The sequence below is a fragment of the Drosophila hydei genome, unplaced genomic scaffold (assembly GCF_003285905.1).
Source record: "Drosophila hydei strain 15085-1641.00,03,60 unplaced genomic scaffold, DhydRS2 tig00008122-arrow-pilon, whole genome shotgun sequence".
Classification (NCBI taxonomy): domain Eukaryota; kingdom Metazoa; phylum Arthropoda; class Insecta; order Diptera; family Drosophilidae; genus Drosophila; species Drosophila hydei.
Window position 1 is genome coordinate 1,106,668 of NW_022045833.1, and position 19,140 is coordinate 1,125,807.

General features: G+C 39.0%; 7 protein-coding genes across 9 annotated transcripts; 5 read left to right on the plus strand and 2 right to left on the minus strand.

Moving 5' to 3' along the window:
* The first annotated feature begins 698 nt into the window (after positions 1-698).
* On the plus strand, positions 699-5,684 carry LOC111597673 (acidic leucine-rich nuclear phosphoprotein 32 family member A). Of its 2 annotated transcripts, XM_023312499.2 has the most exons (8): positions 699-821; positions 1,058-1,458; positions 3,875-4,251; positions 4,324-4,403; positions 4,626-4,946; positions 5,010-5,083; positions 5,150-5,312; positions 5,380-5,684. In XM_023312499.2, exons 2-8 carry the CDS (start codon positions 1,411-1,413, stop codon positions 5,421-5,423), a joined length of 1,107 nt encoding a protein of 368 aa, XP_023168267.1. In that variant the 5' UTR covers positions 699-821; positions 1,058-1,410; the 3' UTR covers positions 5,424-5,684. The 2 variants fall into 2 exon arrangements, with proteins under 2 accessions (XP_023168267.1, XP_023168268.1); XM_023312500.2 differs by lacking the exon at positions 4,626-4,946 and having other exon boundaries at positions 770-821.
* Positions 5,685-6,840: 1,156 nt separating this feature from the next.
* On the plus strand, positions 6,841-10,008 carry LOC111597693 (transcription factor Adf-1). The gene is made up of 4 exons (XM_023312528.2): positions 6,841-7,154; positions 7,310-7,498; positions 9,060-9,353; positions 9,410-10,008. Coding segments are annotated over exons 1-4 (789 nt in total). The 5' UTR covers positions 6,841-7,153; the 3' UTR covers positions 9,715-10,008.
* Positions 10,009-10,872: 864 nt separating this feature from the next.
* On the plus strand, positions 10,873-11,453 carry LOC111597695 (UPF0545 protein C22orf39 homolog). Its single transcript, XM_023312531.2, has 2 exons — positions 10,873-10,985; positions 11,038-11,453. The coding sequence occupies exons 1-2, from the start codon at positions 10,914-10,916 to the stop codon at positions 11,434-11,436; spliced, it is 471 nt and encodes a 156-aa protein (XP_023168299.2). The 5' UTR covers positions 10,873-10,913; the 3' UTR covers positions 11,437-11,453.
* Positions 11,454-11,525: 72 nt separating this feature from the next.
* On the plus strand, positions 11,526-12,607 carry LOC111597694 (coenzyme Q-binding protein COQ10, mitochondrial). Of its 2 annotated transcripts, none has more exons than XM_023312529.2 (3): positions 11,526-11,685; positions 11,834-11,962; positions 12,027-12,607. In XM_023312529.2, the coding sequence occupies exons 1-3, from the start codon at positions 11,621-11,623 to the stop codon at positions 12,484-12,486; spliced, it is 654 nt and encodes a 217-aa protein (XP_023168297.1). In that variant the 5' UTR covers positions 11,526-11,620; the 3' UTR covers positions 12,487-12,607. The 2 variants fall into 2 exon arrangements, with proteins under 2 accessions (XP_023168297.1, XP_023168298.1); XM_023312530.2 differs by having other exon boundaries at positions 11,849-11,962.
* Positions 12,608-13,309: 702 nt separating this feature from the next.
* LOC111597636 (D-glucuronyl C5-epimerase B) lies at positions 13,310-16,594 on the minus strand. Its single transcript, XM_023312441.2, has 4 exons — positions 16,232-16,594; positions 15,967-16,179; positions 14,507-15,912; positions 13,310-14,449 (listed from the first exon to the last, which is right to left on the minus strand). Exons 2-4 carry the CDS (start codon positions 16,108-16,110, stop codon positions 14,083-14,085), a joined length of 1,917 nt encoding a protein of 638 aa, XP_023168209.2. The 5' UTR covers positions 16,111-16,179; positions 16,232-16,594; the 3' UTR covers positions 13,310-14,082.
* A 228-nt stretch (positions 16,595-16,822) lies between these two features.
* LOC111597639 (post-GPI attachment to proteins factor 3) lies at positions 16,823-18,380 on the plus strand. Its single transcript, XM_023312444.2, has 4 exons — positions 16,823-17,262; positions 17,323-17,639; positions 17,699-18,165; positions 18,224-18,380. The coding sequence occupies exons 1-4, from the start codon at positions 17,103-17,105 to the stop codon at positions 18,303-18,305; spliced, it is 1,026 nt and encodes a 341-aa protein (XP_023168212.2). The 5' UTR covers positions 16,823-17,102; the 3' UTR covers positions 18,306-18,380.
* On the minus strand, positions 18,328-19,107 carry LOC111597645 (peptidyl-prolyl cis-trans isomerase H). The gene is made up of 2 exons (XM_023312451.2): positions 18,931-19,107; positions 18,328-18,870 (listed from the first exon to the last, which is right to left on the minus strand). Exons 1-2 carry the CDS (start codon positions 19,012-19,014, stop codon positions 18,403-18,405), a joined length of 552 nt encoding a protein of 183 aa, XP_023168219.1. The 5' UTR covers positions 19,015-19,107; the 3' UTR covers positions 18,328-18,402.
* Between the last annotated feature and the right edge of the window lie 33 nt (positions 19,108-19,140).

The window sequence follows — 19,140 nt, forward strand, 5'->3', positions numbered from 1 at the left end:
ATGAAATTCAAAAGATGAAACAAATAAAAGCTTACCTAGACTTACAGCCATTACATTAAAGAAAATGAACAATTACTGACACTTTCTACTCACATAAACCAATTGAGAACGGATCGCTATTCACCTAGACACTACATCTATCAGAAAACCCACTTGAACTTCGCAACAAACGAAGGCTGGATTTATAACTGCACTTATTAGAGTTGGCACAAGTGTTGCAAAGTCAATACACAACTAAAGCATCAGTCTTGGTCATCGATAAAAACGATCAGTTCCATACCGATATGTCTTTTCATACAGCTTAAATATTAACCAATCTTCTTTATGTGGCTCCATCTAGCGTTTGGTAGCGTAAACGGTGTCGATTATACAGCTTATATATCTGCAGCCATCCAAGTAACACTATTATCAAAGACACAAACCAGTTGCTCTGTTACATTTTACATTATTTTATGTACCAAAACAAAGGTGTTGCTGCAAACAACATATATAATAGCATCATACGTAGTCTACATAATACCAAATTTTTACATAATACAGCAGTGCAAAAAAGTTCCAACATACTTTTCGCTTAGTGTGGAGTAACTATGTTAGTTGAGGAGCACTTCTTATATGCAAATGCGCTAAATGATATCGATAATGGCAGATAAGAGCTACCCCCGATAATATCATTGGCATTGGCGATAGTTGTGCAGCTCTAAAATTCTTATCGCACATCCCTGGCGCTTTATACTGGTTGCTTTTTTGTTGGTTGTTGTTGTTGTTGGTTGGAAAATACAATTAAAAATTGATTTCAATATTTAAATATTCAAAGTATCAAGGTAAGTGCGAATAGCGGCACATTGTGTATCCAAAAAACGAGCAAAATACGGAAAAGCTGTCGAAAAACGTGTCAAAGAGCCGTTTGAAAATAGCGCGTCACAAGTGTGTGTGTGCGTGTATCTGTTTGTGTGTGTAAAAATGCGCTAACGTACGATTAAAGTACACACATGAGCAACTGTTAACGCATTTTTCCAGCCAATATATAGAGTAACTAATTTTCTTGTACATTTTCTAGACAACAACAACGCGGCGGGTGGCGGCGTCAAAAATACCGAGGAAGCACAAAAAGAAAAATTTGCAAGGTGTTTGTGAGTGCGCGAGTGTGTGCGTAAGTGTGTGTTTGTGTGTATGTGTGTGTGTGTGTGACAACGACGAGCAACGACTTTGCTGCTCTGCCGCTGCTTCTGGTGCGTGCGCGCTGTCGCAAGGGACCAACACACATTCAAGTAAATTGCCATTGTATTAGTGTATCCTTTGGCATTTCTGCGAGCTTGGTTGGAAGTGCGAGAGAAAATTCACTTTTACCAAATCATAAACAAGTGCAGCTGAAATCGTTTTAGAAAAAAATCAAAAACCACACCAAATAAAATGGAGAAAAGAATAGAATTGGAGAGACGCGCACGCAAAGCGAATCAGGTAAGTTTTTTACCATGCAATTTATTAAATGTGAACGGAAAGAATCAAAGTGAAAAACAAATACACGCCAAAAAACGCGCAAAATTAAATAATTTTTTTGCTGTGATTACACAAACTGTAATGTGTGAGTATGTGTGTGTGCAACAATAACTACGCCATCATGTAAATCTAGTTTCAATTTGTGTCGCTGTCCGACGCCATAAAAAAAGAGCGCAAAGCACTACACGAAGAAGAAGAAGCGGCAAATAACATCCATCGGTGGAAAAAAAATTGATCGCCATAAGCAAATTCACACATACAGCTACATGTACAATGTACATTCGCCATGTGTGTGTGTGTGTCGCGAGCAGTGTTGCCATGTGCGCGTATTTTTGCGCCTGTGCTTTTCTCAATTTGACAAAATGCAGCAAAAGTTCTTATTATTACATTTAATCACATATTTAAAGGGTAATATTTGTTTAATAAGACGTAAACTCGATTTTCAATTTGTCTTATGCGTTTGGTTATGCGCACTGATCGCGATACGCACAAAGCAGAAGTTGCGCCAGCTGGCAATGCTTCTAAAATCTGTTGTTGTTGTTGCTGCCTTTGCCGGCCTTCAATTGTGACAAACACTGCAATAAAAACATATGTATGTGTGTGCGTATGTTGGTGTGTGTATGTATGTGTTTGTATGCCATGCTTGTAATTTCAGGTTATTTGATACCAAAATGTATCTATAACAACATTATAGCGCGCGCATCATTCATATATACGCAAGAACCGCATACACATACACACACATCTATGCATATACAGGCTAACAAGAAACGTGTATGCACATAATAATCGACACATTCTCGCCAATGCCGATGGGTCGCCAGCTTTAGCTATAGCTGCTGCTGAGACGTGCATACACACACTCAAACAGGCATATTGACTGCGCAGTCATAAATACCCTCGCACACATACACAGAGACACACATCTGCTGTCGCAGGCTAGACTTTTCACAATGCAAAAAACCGGCCGCCCCAAACGAAACGGTACATGCACTGTTTACATGCACTTCCCTCTCTTCGCATATATGTATACATATGTATCTCTTTCGCTCGACATAAGAAATGCGAACAAGACCAGAGCAGAGCAGACAAACCTGTCTATTTTTTTTTTGTGTGTGGCACTTTTGCTGATTAATAAACATGCGCTCTGGCAAGGCCTACTCAATCAGGCACCCACATCCCACCCCGCCCAACCAAAATGCACACACAGAGGCCCAACTACACATACACCATGACAACGCATACACACGTACACGTGCGGACACACATATTCAAAGCTAAGCTAATATGCACACGCTCCAAAGCTTAAGCTGCGTGCGGTTGTATGTGTGTGAGCACTCATTTAACTACATCGGTATTTGTGTGCATGTAACTGTCCAGCAAAACAGATGAGACGCGCTGCTGCTCACTACGTAAAATGTCGCCAGCCATTGTTGCCACTGCAAACAGTAAATCTATATACTGGACTGCTCTAATTGGTCTAATCGGAAAATCATCAAGCAGCTAGAATCTAGAAGCTATCGCTTCTAGATGTAAATGGAAATTCAATGATTAGAAGACTCAAGTAAAAGTATTTGTCCGCTTCTCTTGCTCTTAGGCGCAACAACTACCAAAGAGTCCGTTTGTCAACATAGATTATGTTATTGTTATTGGGGCTGGTGCGATTGCCGGCTTGTTTCATTCCGCAAATCGGAGGACTTGTGTGCTGTTTTCCTTTCCATCCCCATCCCCGACCAACTCCCTTAAGTTCATCATAACATTTCATTTCGTTTCAGTTTTGTTTGTAGCACGCGCGCGTATTGCGCTGCCATTTTATCAGCACTTGCTCTTTGCGCTGCTCTTTCAATACCCATTTTCGCGCATTCCGTTTTGTGGCGCGTACGTCAACGTACACGCACACACATACACAACGGCTGGCAAAAAAAATGCTGTTACATAAACGCGTAGCCACTTTTTCAGCTTGAGCTGCAGCTGGGTGCGCAATATGTTAAAAATCATTGTTGTCTCAGCACAATAAATTGTTTTTCTTTTTACCATAGTTATTATTTTTTTGATGAGCCATTTTATGTGTGAGTTTTCATTGCAATCAAAAAAAATGTTTTGCGTTTGATCGATTTTTTGCGTATGTATTGTTTTTCATTTTGAGTTTTTTCTTTTGCGCTTGTTCTGGCACACGTTCACACAGACATGGCGGACTGTCAGACTCGCAATACGCTGAATACATAGGAAGTGTGACCAAATTGTCTAACGTTAAATATACCTACTTCCGTACCAGAGAAGGAAACGCTGACAGTACGAAATACCAAAAAGAAGTTATATAGAAATATTTATTAAATTAATCTTAATAAGTTACTTTTTCTTCTCTATAAACCCGCAGATCTCAGAATTGAATCTGGATAACTGCAGGAGTACACGCATTGTTGGCCTTACAGATGAATATACCGCCTTGGAATCATTAAGTTTGATAAATGTGGGTTTGACCACACTCAAAGATTTCCCCAAGTTACCCAATTTAAAGAAATTGGAATTATCCGATAATCGAATTTCAAGTGGCCTAAACTATTTAACGACCAGCTCAAAATTACAATATCTTAATTTATCTGGTAATAAAATCAAGGATTTGGAAACGCTGAAGCCCTTAAAGGAATTCAAAAACTTGAGTGTATTGGATCTATTCAATAATGATGCCACTCAAGTGGAAAATTATCGTGAGAAAATCTTCAAGATGTTGCCCTCGTTAAACTTTCTGGATGGGTAAGCTAAGCTAAGCTAAACTACGCATGCTATACTAATAATAAACTAATGTTGTTTTGTAATTTATTATAGATTTGATTGTAATGATGAGGAGGTTCAATCGGACGGCGATGATGATGAGGAGGTCAACGGCAATGACTCAGAGGACGAAGGTGTGTACCATTAAAACTAGCATTTCGTCGATGAATTGTTAAGATGCCCAATTTTGCTGTTTATACGGCTCTATAGTTCGTTCCCTCCTTTTCTCTGCAATCATTGTTAGTTTCGTACTTTGGCTCATAGCCATTCATTCCTTATTGTCACATTCGTTAAGAAATGTTCAGTTATCGTCTATATCGTACATATTACAATACACAGATTCTGTCGACTTTCAGATGAGCGCAGTGCCTTCTGTGTAAATGGTTTAGAAATCGATTTAGATGAGCTCGATGCATTGGAGCAGCGTATTAAAGCCAAGAAACGTTTGCAGGAAACACAAGAGCAAAAGCCTCCTGATGCTGATAATGATGAAGTAGACGAATTAGACGAATATTTAAAAGAATTGCAAATCAAAGAGAAAGCAAAGCTCGACAGCCAATCTGTGATAGAGCCTAACCATCCAACAGTACAGCCGAGTAGCAACCAATCAAGCACGAATTTTGCAATTTTAATCTATTGGTTTTTAGCAATATTAAATCTGGCGAATGCCGCCTATTGTAAGCATTTGTGCATACAGATTTTTAATTAAAACCTTATCAATTTGCTTGCATTGCTTCCAGTTTCTGGTGATGATGACGACGAGGAGGGTGGCGACAGCGATGAGAGTGAAGACGGCGATGTATCCCTGGCGGAGGTATTTTAATAATACATTTACAAATATATACAACAATCAAATAACTAATTTATTGTTTATGTGCAGGTCTATAATGATGATCTAGAGGAAGACAATTCCGATTGGGAGGAAGGCGAGGGCGGCGGCGAGGATGATGAGGATGAGGATTCAGATATTGATGAGGCCGATGGTGAGGCAAATGAATCGGCTGCATCGGCCAATGCCAATGAGAAGGCTGCCGAGAAGCCCGGTGAGTGAAAGATAAATATATGTCACATGGTCAACAATAGTTCATGTTTTACTTATCGGTTTTTCAGATGAATCGCAAGCTAGGGGCAAGAAGAGAAAGCATGATGGTTAAAAGCAACATGATCTACAAACTGTATCGTCTTTGTACGTTATAAATTTAAATATATACACCAATACAAACAAACACATTCACACTCACATACTAAATACAGCAAACACAAAAAGAAATCACATCATATTTTGATAAAACAAAAATGAAAAACAATACAAAAAAGGAGAAAATAAGAAAGGCTCCATTAGAAAAAGGAAATCAACATTTGTTTCGTTACATTTTAAGCTAATTATTCTAAAAAAAAAAAAAAAAGAAAAACAATGTAATAATCAAAAGATGATGATAACTTGTAAGTGAACACTAAAACAAAACAAAAACAATAACAAACACACACAGACAACAGCAACCAAACCCAAAATGTTTCACACAAAAAAGAAAATGAAAGAAAACAACAAAAAAAAAGAAAAAAGAAAATAACAAAATAGAGAGTTCCAATTAAATTCATTTTTGGCAATTAAATTTGCATTCTGAAACACATTGTAAAATTGCTTAGCATTAAGTTAAAAAAAAGTTTATCAATATATAATGATTACAAAAAGAATGTAAAATTAAAAGAAATGAAGAAAGAAAACCCACACATTTTACAATGATGATGATGATGATATAATGTTACATTTGAACAAACAAAGAAATTGCTAACTTGCGCCTAAAACTGTTTACCCTTTACGTTTTTGGCTTTATTATTTGAAAAAAAAAAAAGAAAAACCTTTTTTCATTTGCTGCTTCTCTTCGGTTTCGTGTTACAAAGATCTATAAACAATTTAACTGCTAAGGAGGATTTTTAACTATCTCTTAAGTCATTCCTTTTTGAATATACATACATTAAACATTACACAAAAATTAGTTAAGCGCAATTATAATTTATACTTCCTTATGAAGCTGACGAACACTATCTATTATTCATTGTTACCCACATCCATTCTCTCTAAACGCAAAATTGTTTAAACTTAAAAAAAAACACCTATTTTTAAGTACACAAAACTATATTATCATACAGATTTGTTTCAAGTTCTTTAAAAGCAGTAGTAGCATGCAATACAATATATTAGACAAGAATATATATATATTTTTTCATTTCATTAAAAAACAACAAATGCAATACGTTTGTTCAGGTACAGACAAATTGTATAAACACCGAAAGCGAGACCGAAATACATAAAAATTAAATAATTTTAGAAAATCTTGTTTTACTGTTAGAAATGAACTTAACATGTTTAAAAATTGACTTGCCTATAGCTGATTTTCCATTTAACATTGAAAATTAAATGTGTCTCTGGTTAGATAAACTATCGATTACGTCTGTCTAAATATCGGCTCAATACTTTGACGCTACCCAGCACCTTTTTCAAATACACATTTCCCAACACTGTACGGCACTTGAACATGCGCAAAAGAGGAAGCAAGCGTTGCACATATGCGGAAGCGAGAGAGTGATATTCAGCCAACGCTGACTACAACGTCGCGACGCTGTCGACGTCTCCTTTATTTGACGTCGAATCGTCGCAGCGGCTGGCTGTGTTAAAATATACATACTAGACAAGTAGACTGCGCTGCCTGCTGCATTCTTGGAACAAAAATTTCACTGTTGGCAGCGACTGAGAAATAAAATTGAACGTCGACGTCGCGACGTTTCCTCCTCGAAGAAGACCAAATCAAAATAAAAACAAATAAACTATAAAGGGTGCGTGCGCGCCAATTATTTAACAACAATTAGCAAACGAAAGAAACAAAGTGAGTTTTAGTTAGTTCGTTTTATATTAATGGCAATATTGATAAAGTGGCCAATTTACATGCATACACACACGTACATATAAACGCGCGCACACACATACGAATATGCACATGTATAAGTAGTAAATTTAATATATTTGTGTGTTTTCTCGCAGTGCACACACTAAGTGCAGCCATCGAAATGGACAAACTGGATGCTAACCTGGAGCAGCAGTTTGATCTCAATCTAATTGAGGCGGTTAAAATGAATCCCGTTATATACGATCGTTCACATTACAATTACAAGCATTTTGTGCGTAAGGCACAGACTTGGAAGCAAATAGCTGAAACACTTGGAGTTAGCGGTAAGTGAAATTGTAGTGTTGTGAAACGGGTGTCCGAAGGGTGCAACCAGCCCATAAGCTGTGTGGCAAGTGAAATTGGTTGGTTGGGTATTGGCCGCTGAGGCAGCTGGCGCCGTCGTCGTCGCAGCAAATTGATTAAATTCTATGTGTTCGTGTAAGAGAGGAGGGAGGGTAGAACGGGTGCAGAATGGGCTGGCAACAGAGACGACATACGACGACATCGTCGACAGCGACAGCGGGCGTCGGCAGCAGGCGGGCAGCAAAAGCAAGTGTACAGAAACGACGCAAAAGTGAACGGCGACGCGGCGGAGACGCGACAGACGATTGTGAAATGACAGGAGCGCAGTGAATGCAAAGCGGTTTGGGCGCTATTAATACACAGAGATACTTCTATAACAGTGATTGGACTTTATGGCGTATTGTGAATTTAATCTAAAAACAATTTAGCATTGCTTGCCTAAGTGAAAATCTAGTTTCAGAACTCCATTTAGGCGCCCGTATTTGGGCGCTTCAGCTACGCTCCTGGCTGCGCTGTCGACGGTGTATGCGCGCAGTCAACATTTTTGAAGTTGCTGTACTTTTGCGTCGCAGTAGTTGTCTTTGTCACACACACGCTGCCTACGCCAGCGTTTATTTTTATACAAGAGCCACTGCTGCCGTCGCCGCTGCAGCTGCTGCCAACATTGCTGTTGGCTGTTCACTCACACACACGCGCACACATTCAGCAATAAACGACACGCATACAGATTCAGGCAATCGTCGACCAACCGAACAGCTTTCATTTTATTTCATGACTGTATACCAAAAAAAAAAAAAAACAGTTTCGTCTGTTCCCCCTGTCTGCCCAAAAATGTCGTGTTCCGATTTCGATTTTGGGGCTTTTCCATTATTGAATTATGCAAGTCGTTTTTTTATATTGAAAGAAAACATTTTGGCGCCAAACCATTTGAAAGAAGAAAATATGAAGACGACTCTGTCGTCAGATTTGCTACATGGTCCGCGCAGCTGGCGTTACCAATACCAAACGGGCAGAATCAACTCGTAGTTGTAGTCGACGTCGGCAGCAGCAGCGGGTGTGCGCCTGTCGCCAGGCCGCTCGGAAGCTGCTGTCGCTGCTGGCGTGCCACGGATTTAGCTTCAGCTCAGCAGCAGCTGCTGCTGCGACTGCTGCTGCTGCTGCTACTGCTACTGCTGTTGCTGCTTCGGCTGCTATTGCTGTAGCTGCTACTGCTGTAGCGGCTGCGGTTGTTGCTGCTACTGCTGCTGCTGCTGCTTCTGCTTCTGCCAATAGCTAACGCCGTTTGTTCAACTGTCAGCGGGGGCGGCAGAGGCAACGCCGTTGACGTCTCGCGGTTTGTTTTGGTTTGCAATTTGACGCACACATATGGCTGACGTCTGGCAGCAATGCCGGCGTTGCCATCCCCCTAAAGAAAAACTTGACAAACGAAGAAAAGTAAACAAACTTGCTTATCAGCGTGATATTAAAGAGAATAAAATGCAATAATAATAAATAAAATTATTGTATTTATAGCAGATATTTATTAAATATATTTTATTTCAGAACAAAAATGTACAAAACGTTGGAAGAGCTTACGCGACAAATTCGCGCGCGAAATGAAATTGTGCCAAGAATCGCGCTGGCGCTACTTCAAGCAAATGCAATTCCTTGTAGACTCCATAAGGCAGTATCGTGAATCGCTGTTGGGCAAATGTGCCAATGGCAGCCAAAATGCCAATCAAGTGGCTGATCCCACGCAACAGCAACAGGCACAGCAGCAAACGGTCGTCGACATCTTTGCACAGCCCTTCAATGGCAGCGCAACCACATCCGCGCAGGCACTGACGCATCCGCACGGTGAGTACACGATTAAACGTATAACATATTCGATTTTAATAAAGATTTCCCCATAGAAATCACTGTCACTGGTGACGCACAGCTCGCCACGGCTGTTGGCAAAGATCAGAAGCCATATTTCTATGAACCGCCGCTGAAGCGTGAACGTAGCGAGGAGGAGCACAGTGACAATATGCTGAATAGCATTAAGATATTCCAGAACAATGTCTCACAAGCCGTCAGTGCCGAGGATCAATCGTTTGGCATGGTCGTCACCGATATGCTCAACACGCTGGGCGTGCGGCAAAAGGCCGAGGCCAAGGTGCATATCATCAAGTATCTGACGGATATGCAACTGCTGGCACAGCATAACAAATACTAACTGTCGAGTCGTTTGTAGCATTACCAGCATCAAAGACAATTGCTGCAACTACTTCAATTGGACAATGTGCTGGACGCTCGATGGTTAATGTAAAACAGCTACATACAACAACAACAACAACAACAACAAACAAACAAACAACCAACAACAATATAACAAAACAAGATCCCCAAAAAACAGGAGCCGCCTGTTTTTTTCTAGCTACTAAGTCTTAAAAGTCAAACTAAAGTTAAAATTAGTTATAAAACAACAAACACACACTTCATAAACACTTACAAAAACATTATACAATTACGTAAGCACAAGTCGTATATATATATATATTTATATATATATATATATATATATATATATATATATATATATATATATATATATATATATATATATATGCTCTTATGTGCTTTGATCTTTTGTAGTTGGCCCTACGCACCCGTTAAATTCTCTAACCCAGTTTAGATGTGTACAAAAAGCTAAAAGAAAACTGGTTCTAGAAATTTTATTGTACGTAGTTTCTTTGTAAAACAATTTACGAAATGTTTATGCGAATTAATTTTGTAAAACACAGCATATTGTATATTTTTGACTACCATTTAGTTTAATCATGCCATCGGGTTTAGTTTTGTAATTTCTTGTAAAATTAAGACAAATTGTAATCACAAAAACAAAGAAAAGAAAAACGTTATTTTAATTTTTTAAGTTCTGTTGTAATATGCTAAAAGAAAAAAACGCTTGAAATTCAAATTGAAAGGCTTTAATTACGACCCTTTTAAGCATATATATACACATAAACACACACATAAAGCATATTACAAAATTACATTGAATATATTTCTGCATATTTATATATATATTTTTCTGTATACATAAAAAGGTTTTTAAATAACGCTGAAAAGAATTCAAAAACGTTATAGACGTGTAAATTTTTGCCAAAAACGATATTGTAAGATGCAATGTTGTTTTAACATTTCAATTTACCTAATGTTTTTTAAATCATTAATTGTACATTAAATCATTAATTGTGCAATTATTTGCAATAAACAAAAAAAAAACAATTATACAAAACCAAAAAATAATTGGAACATTTATTAACAGTTGCAGTGGCAATTTGTTGACCGATATGGCAACCCTGTTGTGCAGTAAACAAAAGACAGCTGTTTCTGTATTGCCGTTTGTAGTGCGCTACAAATTTTTATATAATGTCAGCAAAGAGTGAAAATGATGAAACAAAAACGTCGAAAAACGATACAAAATTAGTCGATACATGGGCCGTAAGTAATACTGGCTCAAATAATACACAAATATTAAAATTACAAATTATAGATTCGACCCTGTCATCTATATAAAGATGAATACGACGATTGCAGCAGCTTTAAGGCACGCTTCCATCAATATTTCGTATTTGGGAAAAACACGGATTGCTCGCAATGGCTGAAAGACTTTCAAGATTGCGAGCGCTATCAGCGTTCCAATGGCAATGATATGGAAGCGGGCAACGCTATAATCAAGAGCGAGGAGCAGCGACGATTGGCAAGACTACGCGCACACTACGCGAACGATACGTGGACGAAGCGTAAACAGCCGCCAGAGGATTGGGCCAAGCCGTTGCCCGAATGGCTGGAAAAACGCAATGAAAACACCTATTTGGAGTTAAAGCAAAAAGAGCTGATGGGCTTGTCGGTACCAGAGGCGGAACCGTGTTCTTATTGCGCTATTATGTAGAAAATAAAACATTTATATATTAAATACTTTTTTTACATATGCACAAATGCACGGTCTGGCAACGCTACGAGAACAGCTGTTTGGGCTTGCGCGTGTTGTGCTCGGGGGTGTAGAGTTCTTGTTCCGAAGCAGCCACAGTTTCATTATATACATTTAGAAAATAAACAAATTGTTTAAATTAAAGATGTTGAAGGGCAGCACACTAAAAGCATTGGATGTTCGGATTGTACAGCGTTACATTGAATCAAGGTCAGCAGGTAAATTGTTAATTATATAATCTCAAATCTTGGCAACCTTTGCCTAAGTATGTATAAAAAAAAATAAAAAATTCTATCGAGTGTGTAAACTATATTATAAATGAGTAAATTTTTAAAAAACTGTTACTTAAAAAACGCAGCCTTGTTTGTTGCAGTTGCCAACATCAGATCAGGCCGCGTAACTATATAAATGGCATCCACCGTTCCTACATAACGTTCAATGATTTTCGCAACAAAAATCGGATGTACACTAAAAAAGAGCTTGTCGGGTGAGTCAACGATAAAGTCAAATTAAACTATAAAAGACCAGCGAATATATTCAATTCAATGCAGTTACTCCATGGAAGATATGTACAGTGTCGTCTCCGATGTTAGCAACTATTACAAGTTTGTGCCCTATGTTACGAAATCGCAGGTGCACAGCGTCGACCCGGGTGGAGGAGGATTTAAGGCGGATCTGATTGTTGGTTTCCCACCACTCAACGAGATTTACACATCGCAGGTTACATTGCAGCCGACCAGACGTGTTAAATCGGAATGCCACGATGGCCGATTATTTAACTACCTGCTTAACGAATGGCATTTCAGTCCTGGCCTTAAGGACATACCGAACTCATGCGTTGTCGACTTTCGGGTTGCCTTCCAATTTAAATCTTTGTTGCACAGCAATATTGCCAATATTTTCTTTGATATGATATGCGAACAAATGGAGAACGCATTCATCTTGGAAGTTAACCGTCGCAGTGGTCCACCATCTATACGCTCGCATGTCCTCAAATCGAGGCGATCGTGACAAAATCCAATCCAATCCAATCCAATACAACCTAACCCAACCCAGACACAATCACTATCACTATCACAATTTCCTTTCATGTTTTTCAAATAAAATAGAGTAATGTCTGTTTAGTAAAATAGGAGATGCGCATAATATAAATGTTTACAGAGGCGTTTTATATTTCTTTTGTTATAACAAATTGTAAATAAAATTGATGAAACACAAAGTATACTATTGATGTAAGTACTTAATTGCAAAAACTAAAAGCTTTTCATTTAACAGTCTTGCTCGTTTTTTTAATACCAGACATACAAAAATGTTTTTGTTTTTCTTTTATAATAATTGACGGCAAGTAGTTAAAGTTGAAAATTAAGTTTAAAATTATAATTATATTGGAATGGCATCGTTTAAGTTTGAGAACTTCTCAAGAAGTGGTCTACAACATTACAATTACATGCTTATACAATATAATTATTCTGTTTTTTCTTTATTATTTTTTATATTTTTAATATAACTTAAACTACGTTTAGATGACAGTTGTTTTTATTGCGATATCAAATAATATATATAAAAATTGTCATACGACTTTTGTGCGCCACATAATAATTTTTATAATTCAAATAAATGCAAAATATTCGGATAAATTAAAAAAATTATTTGAGACAAGTTAGATATTAAAAAAAATTAAAATATGTTATTTACAGTAGAATATCGCAAATTCTTAAATATTTAAACGTAGTTTTCGTTAGGCAGTTAATAGATTTAGTTAGAACACTAAAAGTTGCCTGAAGAAATGAAGTACAAATGTGTTCTTAGATATATATAAATATATCTAGGGTAGTCTGACCGATTTAACAAACAAAATTCAAATTAACTCGTATTTTTCTATATTTTATCTTCAAGTTAAGAGTGGAAATTTTGAAGACTATACTCCTATATATACGTATATTTATGCATCTAACAGATACTAAATATAACTCGAGTGTGTCCTATATATATAATGCTAAGCTCTCTACAATTTTACTTTATACAAGTTGGGTAAGGGACGTGTGTAACGATCTCTACTTAGAGCAGTACAAAAAGTTGACTAACATACAACAGTAAGTGATAATTTGCTCTTGAATACCCTTTCATTCAGTTCGGCTAAGTTTTTAAGGGTATATGTTAGATCACTTTGTATTTTGTTTTTATAGTTTCGGTTTAGTTTCTGATATTGTCCAGTGAAATTACGCGTGCAACTACTTAGGAAACAATTAAGCTACATAGTTCAACAAATAGTTATACATATATATGTATATGACAAATAGCAGCTAATGATTATGATTATGCAATACAAGGTATATACGTAGTAGATAGGTACAATTCCTTAATCACTAAACGAAAAACTAAAAGTCAAGAAAACAAATACATTTCGGACGTATACGAAAGCATGCTAAAATACAATCTGAATTAAGTCAAAAAATTCGTTGCGTTTAAAAGATAATTGGAAAGGGATGCGGCAAAACCATTTCAAATGGTTTTTCTTTTCAAAAAATATCACTTATTGGGCTTTTCGGGCCAGCGATGTGGTTGCCACGAGGCGGCAGCAACCACTGCCGCCAGTTTCCTTCGTTCTCAGTTGTGCTTAGCCCGCTTGCCAAACATATAGCCCTTCCAACGCTCGGCAGTCTGGGCGATCAATGGATCGCTATCTATGGTAGCCAGCAGCAGCAGCTGATTCACATGCGTTGCATGATAATCCCAGCGTGCCAAATTTGGTGCCACGCCCAAACTCAAGTGACGCAAATCGTAACTGGTGCCGGAGCCGGTGTCGTAGAGCAGCAACATCTTCTTTAGCGAATGCATGCCCTGGGCAAACAATTTGCCAGCCTCGCGTGCTATTTTGCCTGGAGCTGTGCTGTTCAGATCATACAGACCCAGCAGTGAGTAGATGAAACCATTGAGTACGTACGATGCAGGCGTAGTGGGATACTCCTCGTACCTGAAGAAGACAATGATCAATGGTAGCTCAAGAATTATCAACCCTTTCTGCACTTACCAATAGTATTTATCCATAAATTGAGCCAGGACACCGCCATCCCGCGAGTAGATGCGATACGGTTGCAGCCCTAATGAAGCTGCTTTTAAATAACGCGTATCTCCTCCGGAATGCCAATAGGCACGTGCCAGCACAGAGATGGCATGTCCCTGACCCATGGCCGATATCCAGCCGGGGCGCAGCTCCGCAAAGCCATTTAAACTGCGACGCACTGGATTCGTCCAGCCGCCTGTTTTGATATCCTGATTGTGCACAAACCATTCGGCCGCATCATAAAAATGGGCTAGATGATCGCTCGTTGAAAGTGTAATATTATCATAGAAGCCAATGCCTAAAAAGGCGATGGATAGCACCTCCAAATCGCTGCGACGCACCTTTAATGGAGAGCGTTTGTCGCCCATGACAATGCCCTTCTGTAGATCAATGTGTAAGTCTCTCGTGATGTGACGCCATTTGTTTAAGGAACCAGCGCCCAAACCATAGTAAATGTTGGATTCCTGTACGCTGAGCAACAGCTCCGCTGCCAGGTAATGTAAGTTGTAACTGTGCTTCGTATCCCGATTCAGCACGGTGACCATCAAGCTGCTACTGTTCGTTACCAGCAGAAGGTCTACACTCAAAACCAAATCCTGCGTTTGATTTAACTGTATGCTAATGGCGCTCTCATAGCCAATCGTTGTCTCAAATTGAACGATGCTCGTGTTAAATTTGTGATGCCAGATGCGGGTCATATTGCTCGTCTTTGGCGTGTTCCAGTCCATTTGATTGCCATCGGCATCCTCTAGTATGTGGATGCGTGGCGTCTGCTCTGTTAGATTTTTGCTATAATGCGCCAGCGCAAATTGTGCAATCTGTGTGGGATAGAAGTAGCCATGTTTTTCCCATTGCGTGCTCACTGGCACGCCCTCTGCAGCACTAATGCACTTGACCCGATCCCGTACCTCCACATTGTAGTTCTCGAAGTACATGAAAACGCCGCGTGGATCGTATTTGCCCTTTGGCAAATTCACCTTTGCGTTGCTGTGCATCCAATTGAATTTGGCTGCATCGTTGCTACTGCCTCCAGTTGTGACAGCTCCACTGACATCGAAATACTGGCGCAGAAAGGAAAAGGGCACATAGACCTCATTGGCATTCTCATCCCGCTTGCAGTGTATGCTATACTCCTGATTTATAGCGCATTCAATGTCCTGCAAGGGCGTCGATGCCAAGTCCTGCCCTGCAGCTGAACTTGACAGCGTCTCAAAGGCTTGCCGCCTGCTCAGCTGACGCACGAAGTCCGGCGAGAAGCTAAAGGCTGCACAGCGCATATAAATGCCCAATGTGATGACCATCACAGCTACTGTGAGCAGCAGGAGTACAGCTTTCAGATTCAGACGCATGATGAAGAATACCAGGGGCTCACGCTACAATTAAATGGTATTAACAACCTGTTAATTGATCAAATTTATGGTGTTTACCTTTAAATATTGTGGCTTACGCAGCGCTGCTTCCCGCTGCTGCTGCAACGTCGACTTCGACGACGGCGTTGGCTGTGCGCTCAGTGTGTGGACATCGCTGGAGCTGGCTCTGCCACTGGCATCCACTGACAGGTATTCGGACATGCAAATTTGTAGCCTGGTCACACTTTGCGCGAGCGAAGGAGCCTTTTCCGTACTAATTTATGCAGTGCGCTGTAACGTCATATTCTAAATATATAAAAGGCACACACACACACTCACATACACATGCAAAACATGCTTAAATACGACGATGTTGTTGTTGATTTTGCACAGGTAACCGACGCATTGATTGGTTGCTATTAAACATGGTGGTGCAATTGCAGGTCTTTATATATACTGCCACTATACGAGCGTCGATTGCACCTGCAATTGCAGCGATTTGTTGTGTTGATTTATTTTTTGTAATTTGCGAACAGCTGGTATAGCACAGCAATTTTATTTTATACATCTGGTTTTTATATTAATTTTAAAATCTTTTCTATACATTTATGACTTTTCCATCGCACTAAAGCACTACCCACACTATCAACTGCAAAAGCAAACACAAACACAACTGCAATGAAGACGAGGAAGAAAGATACTCAAAGTTTATACGATAAATCTGTAACACAATATTCATCGCTACCTAAAATCAATCAGTTTTAGTATTAATTCAATTAATTTGTAAGTCAACTTTTATATTTGAAATAAATGACATGATTTGGCCATAACAACAATATGTTGGCTCTTTTTGAAAAATAAAACATTTAAATGAATCATCTGTTTGTCTCACAATAAATACGAAGGCATAAACGCAGAAATGTTGTGTTTTGACAGCTGACAGGGTTGCCACACCGTTAAGAGGGTTGCTTCTCTTTGTAAACAATAAACGAACAAAAATATTTACAAAATTACACAAATAAAACCAAATTAAAAACCAGCAAAAGACGACAATTAAAAGAATTTATTATGCATGCTGTTGTTTGTTCTGTTCAGACGGATTAAAAAATATGCGGTTATACACATGTCGGTTGCATCCCTAATCATAAATAAATCAATAGCGGCGTGATTTGTTTACAAAAATGTTTAACTAAATTTTTGTGAAGCCAAACAGAATGTTTACAGTTAATTTTAAATTAAGTGCAATATGTCAGTTGTTACTGCTATTGCTGCTGCTAAAAAGCAAAGTGCTGCCGGCGTCCGCATCCAATGGGGATCGCACACAATTCTTTCACAATTGTCGTCAGAACTGCGAACGAACAAATTGTTCAGCCGGTAAGTAGAATATTTATTTATATACTATACAGTCCAAAAAACTCAAGAGCGTATTTTCAGATGGCTTAGAGATACAGGAACAGGCTATTAGCTTCTATGGTCAAACCATTTTTGATCGCCTCTTTGGCTGGAGCTGCGCGGATGAATGCTCCTATGGTTGCATGTGGCGCACAGTTTTTGCATTTATGGAGCGAGGCTGGCCTATACCTCAGTTCTATGGCAAATGGCCATTTCTACGGCTGTTGGGAATGCAGGAGCCGGCATCAGTTATATTTTCGGTATTAAATTTTATTATGCATTATCGTATGTTACGCAAATTTCGTTGGATAGTGCGCCCAGACAGTCCCTGCTTTATGCTTGCCCACATCTTTGCTTTGGTGAGTGCTTTAAAAGTATTTTGAAAATACGACTTTTATTGTCTTGTGTTTTGTTCTAGGTATGTCTTAATGGGTGGATTTGGTCAGCTATATTTCATACAAGGGATTTTCCCATAACTGAGCTGTTGGACTATGCATTTGCATACTCCATTGTGCTCTGTTCCCTTTACTGCATGCTAATGCGCATGCTGCATCGATACTCTCTCTTTTTAAGAGGCGTCATTACCTTGGCTTGTGTCTCGTACTACATCAACTACTTTGCATATCTGAGCACGGGCAAATTCAATTACTCTTTTAATATGAAGGTAAACATAGCGACTGGTGTGCTAAATGCAGTGGGCTGGTTTATATGGTGCCAACGTGTGCGCAATCGGAGGCCCTACTTCAAGCGCATTTTACGATTTTACGTGTTGTTCGCTATGGCCATGAGCCTTGAATTATTGGATTTTCCTCCTATTTTATGGATACTCGATGCACATTCGCTGTGGCACTTGGCTACAGTGCCTATAGTCCCATTATACTACGAGTGGGTATATATATATATATATATAAATGAATCAACTAATGCATATTTAACTTTGCAGCTTTCTCATTGAGGATTGTCAGACTCTGCTTAAGGAGAAGGAAATGCAACCATCCTATCCCCACTATAACAAGGATATTTAGACAATTATATATATTATATATATATAAATGACAGATGTGTGGCCGTTATAGTCGCTTTGCACTGTATTGTAAATGTATTATACAAAACACAATTATGCTACATTTGTCCACACTGCGATATAGTAACAGGTAGTTTCGGCTTATTATTGGGTCCCGTTGGCACATTCTCAATTTTTCGCATAATCAAGAGACCATCTAGCACACGTCCAAAGACCACATGCTTGCCATCCAAGAAATTACACCTAGCACAGGTGATGAAGAATTGACAGCCATTGGTGTCTCGCCCGCTATTGGCCATCGCCAATAGGCCAGGCGAATCGTGTTTTAACGTAAAATTTTCATCGCCGAATGTGTTGCCATAAATGCTGGTTACTCCAGTACCATCGCCTTGAACGAAATCTCCGCCTTGTATCATGAAGTCTTTGATGACTCTGTGGAAGCTGGCACCTTTGTAGCCAATGGGCACGCCGTCCGGCCGATACTCGCCCGTGCAAAATTGTCGGAAGTTTTCTGCTGTGCGCGGCACAGTGTCCGCGAATAACTCAAAAATCATGCGGCCAATTTCCTGTCAATTGCAAGTGATTAAATATTAATAACAAATTCATTATTTATGTTATTCGCTTACCGTTGTGCCCACGGCTATGTCAAAGAACACCACGGGATTGTTTGAGCTGCGCAGTTGCGACTGTATTTGATTCCAATTTGGCATATTTAATATTAATATTACTAATAAATGCAAACGTTTAACAATAAAAGGCGCCGGTTGTGTTTTGTTTACGTTTTTGCAGCGATGAAAAAACAATAATCGACTACCACGATAGTGCAGTAGTGCCTC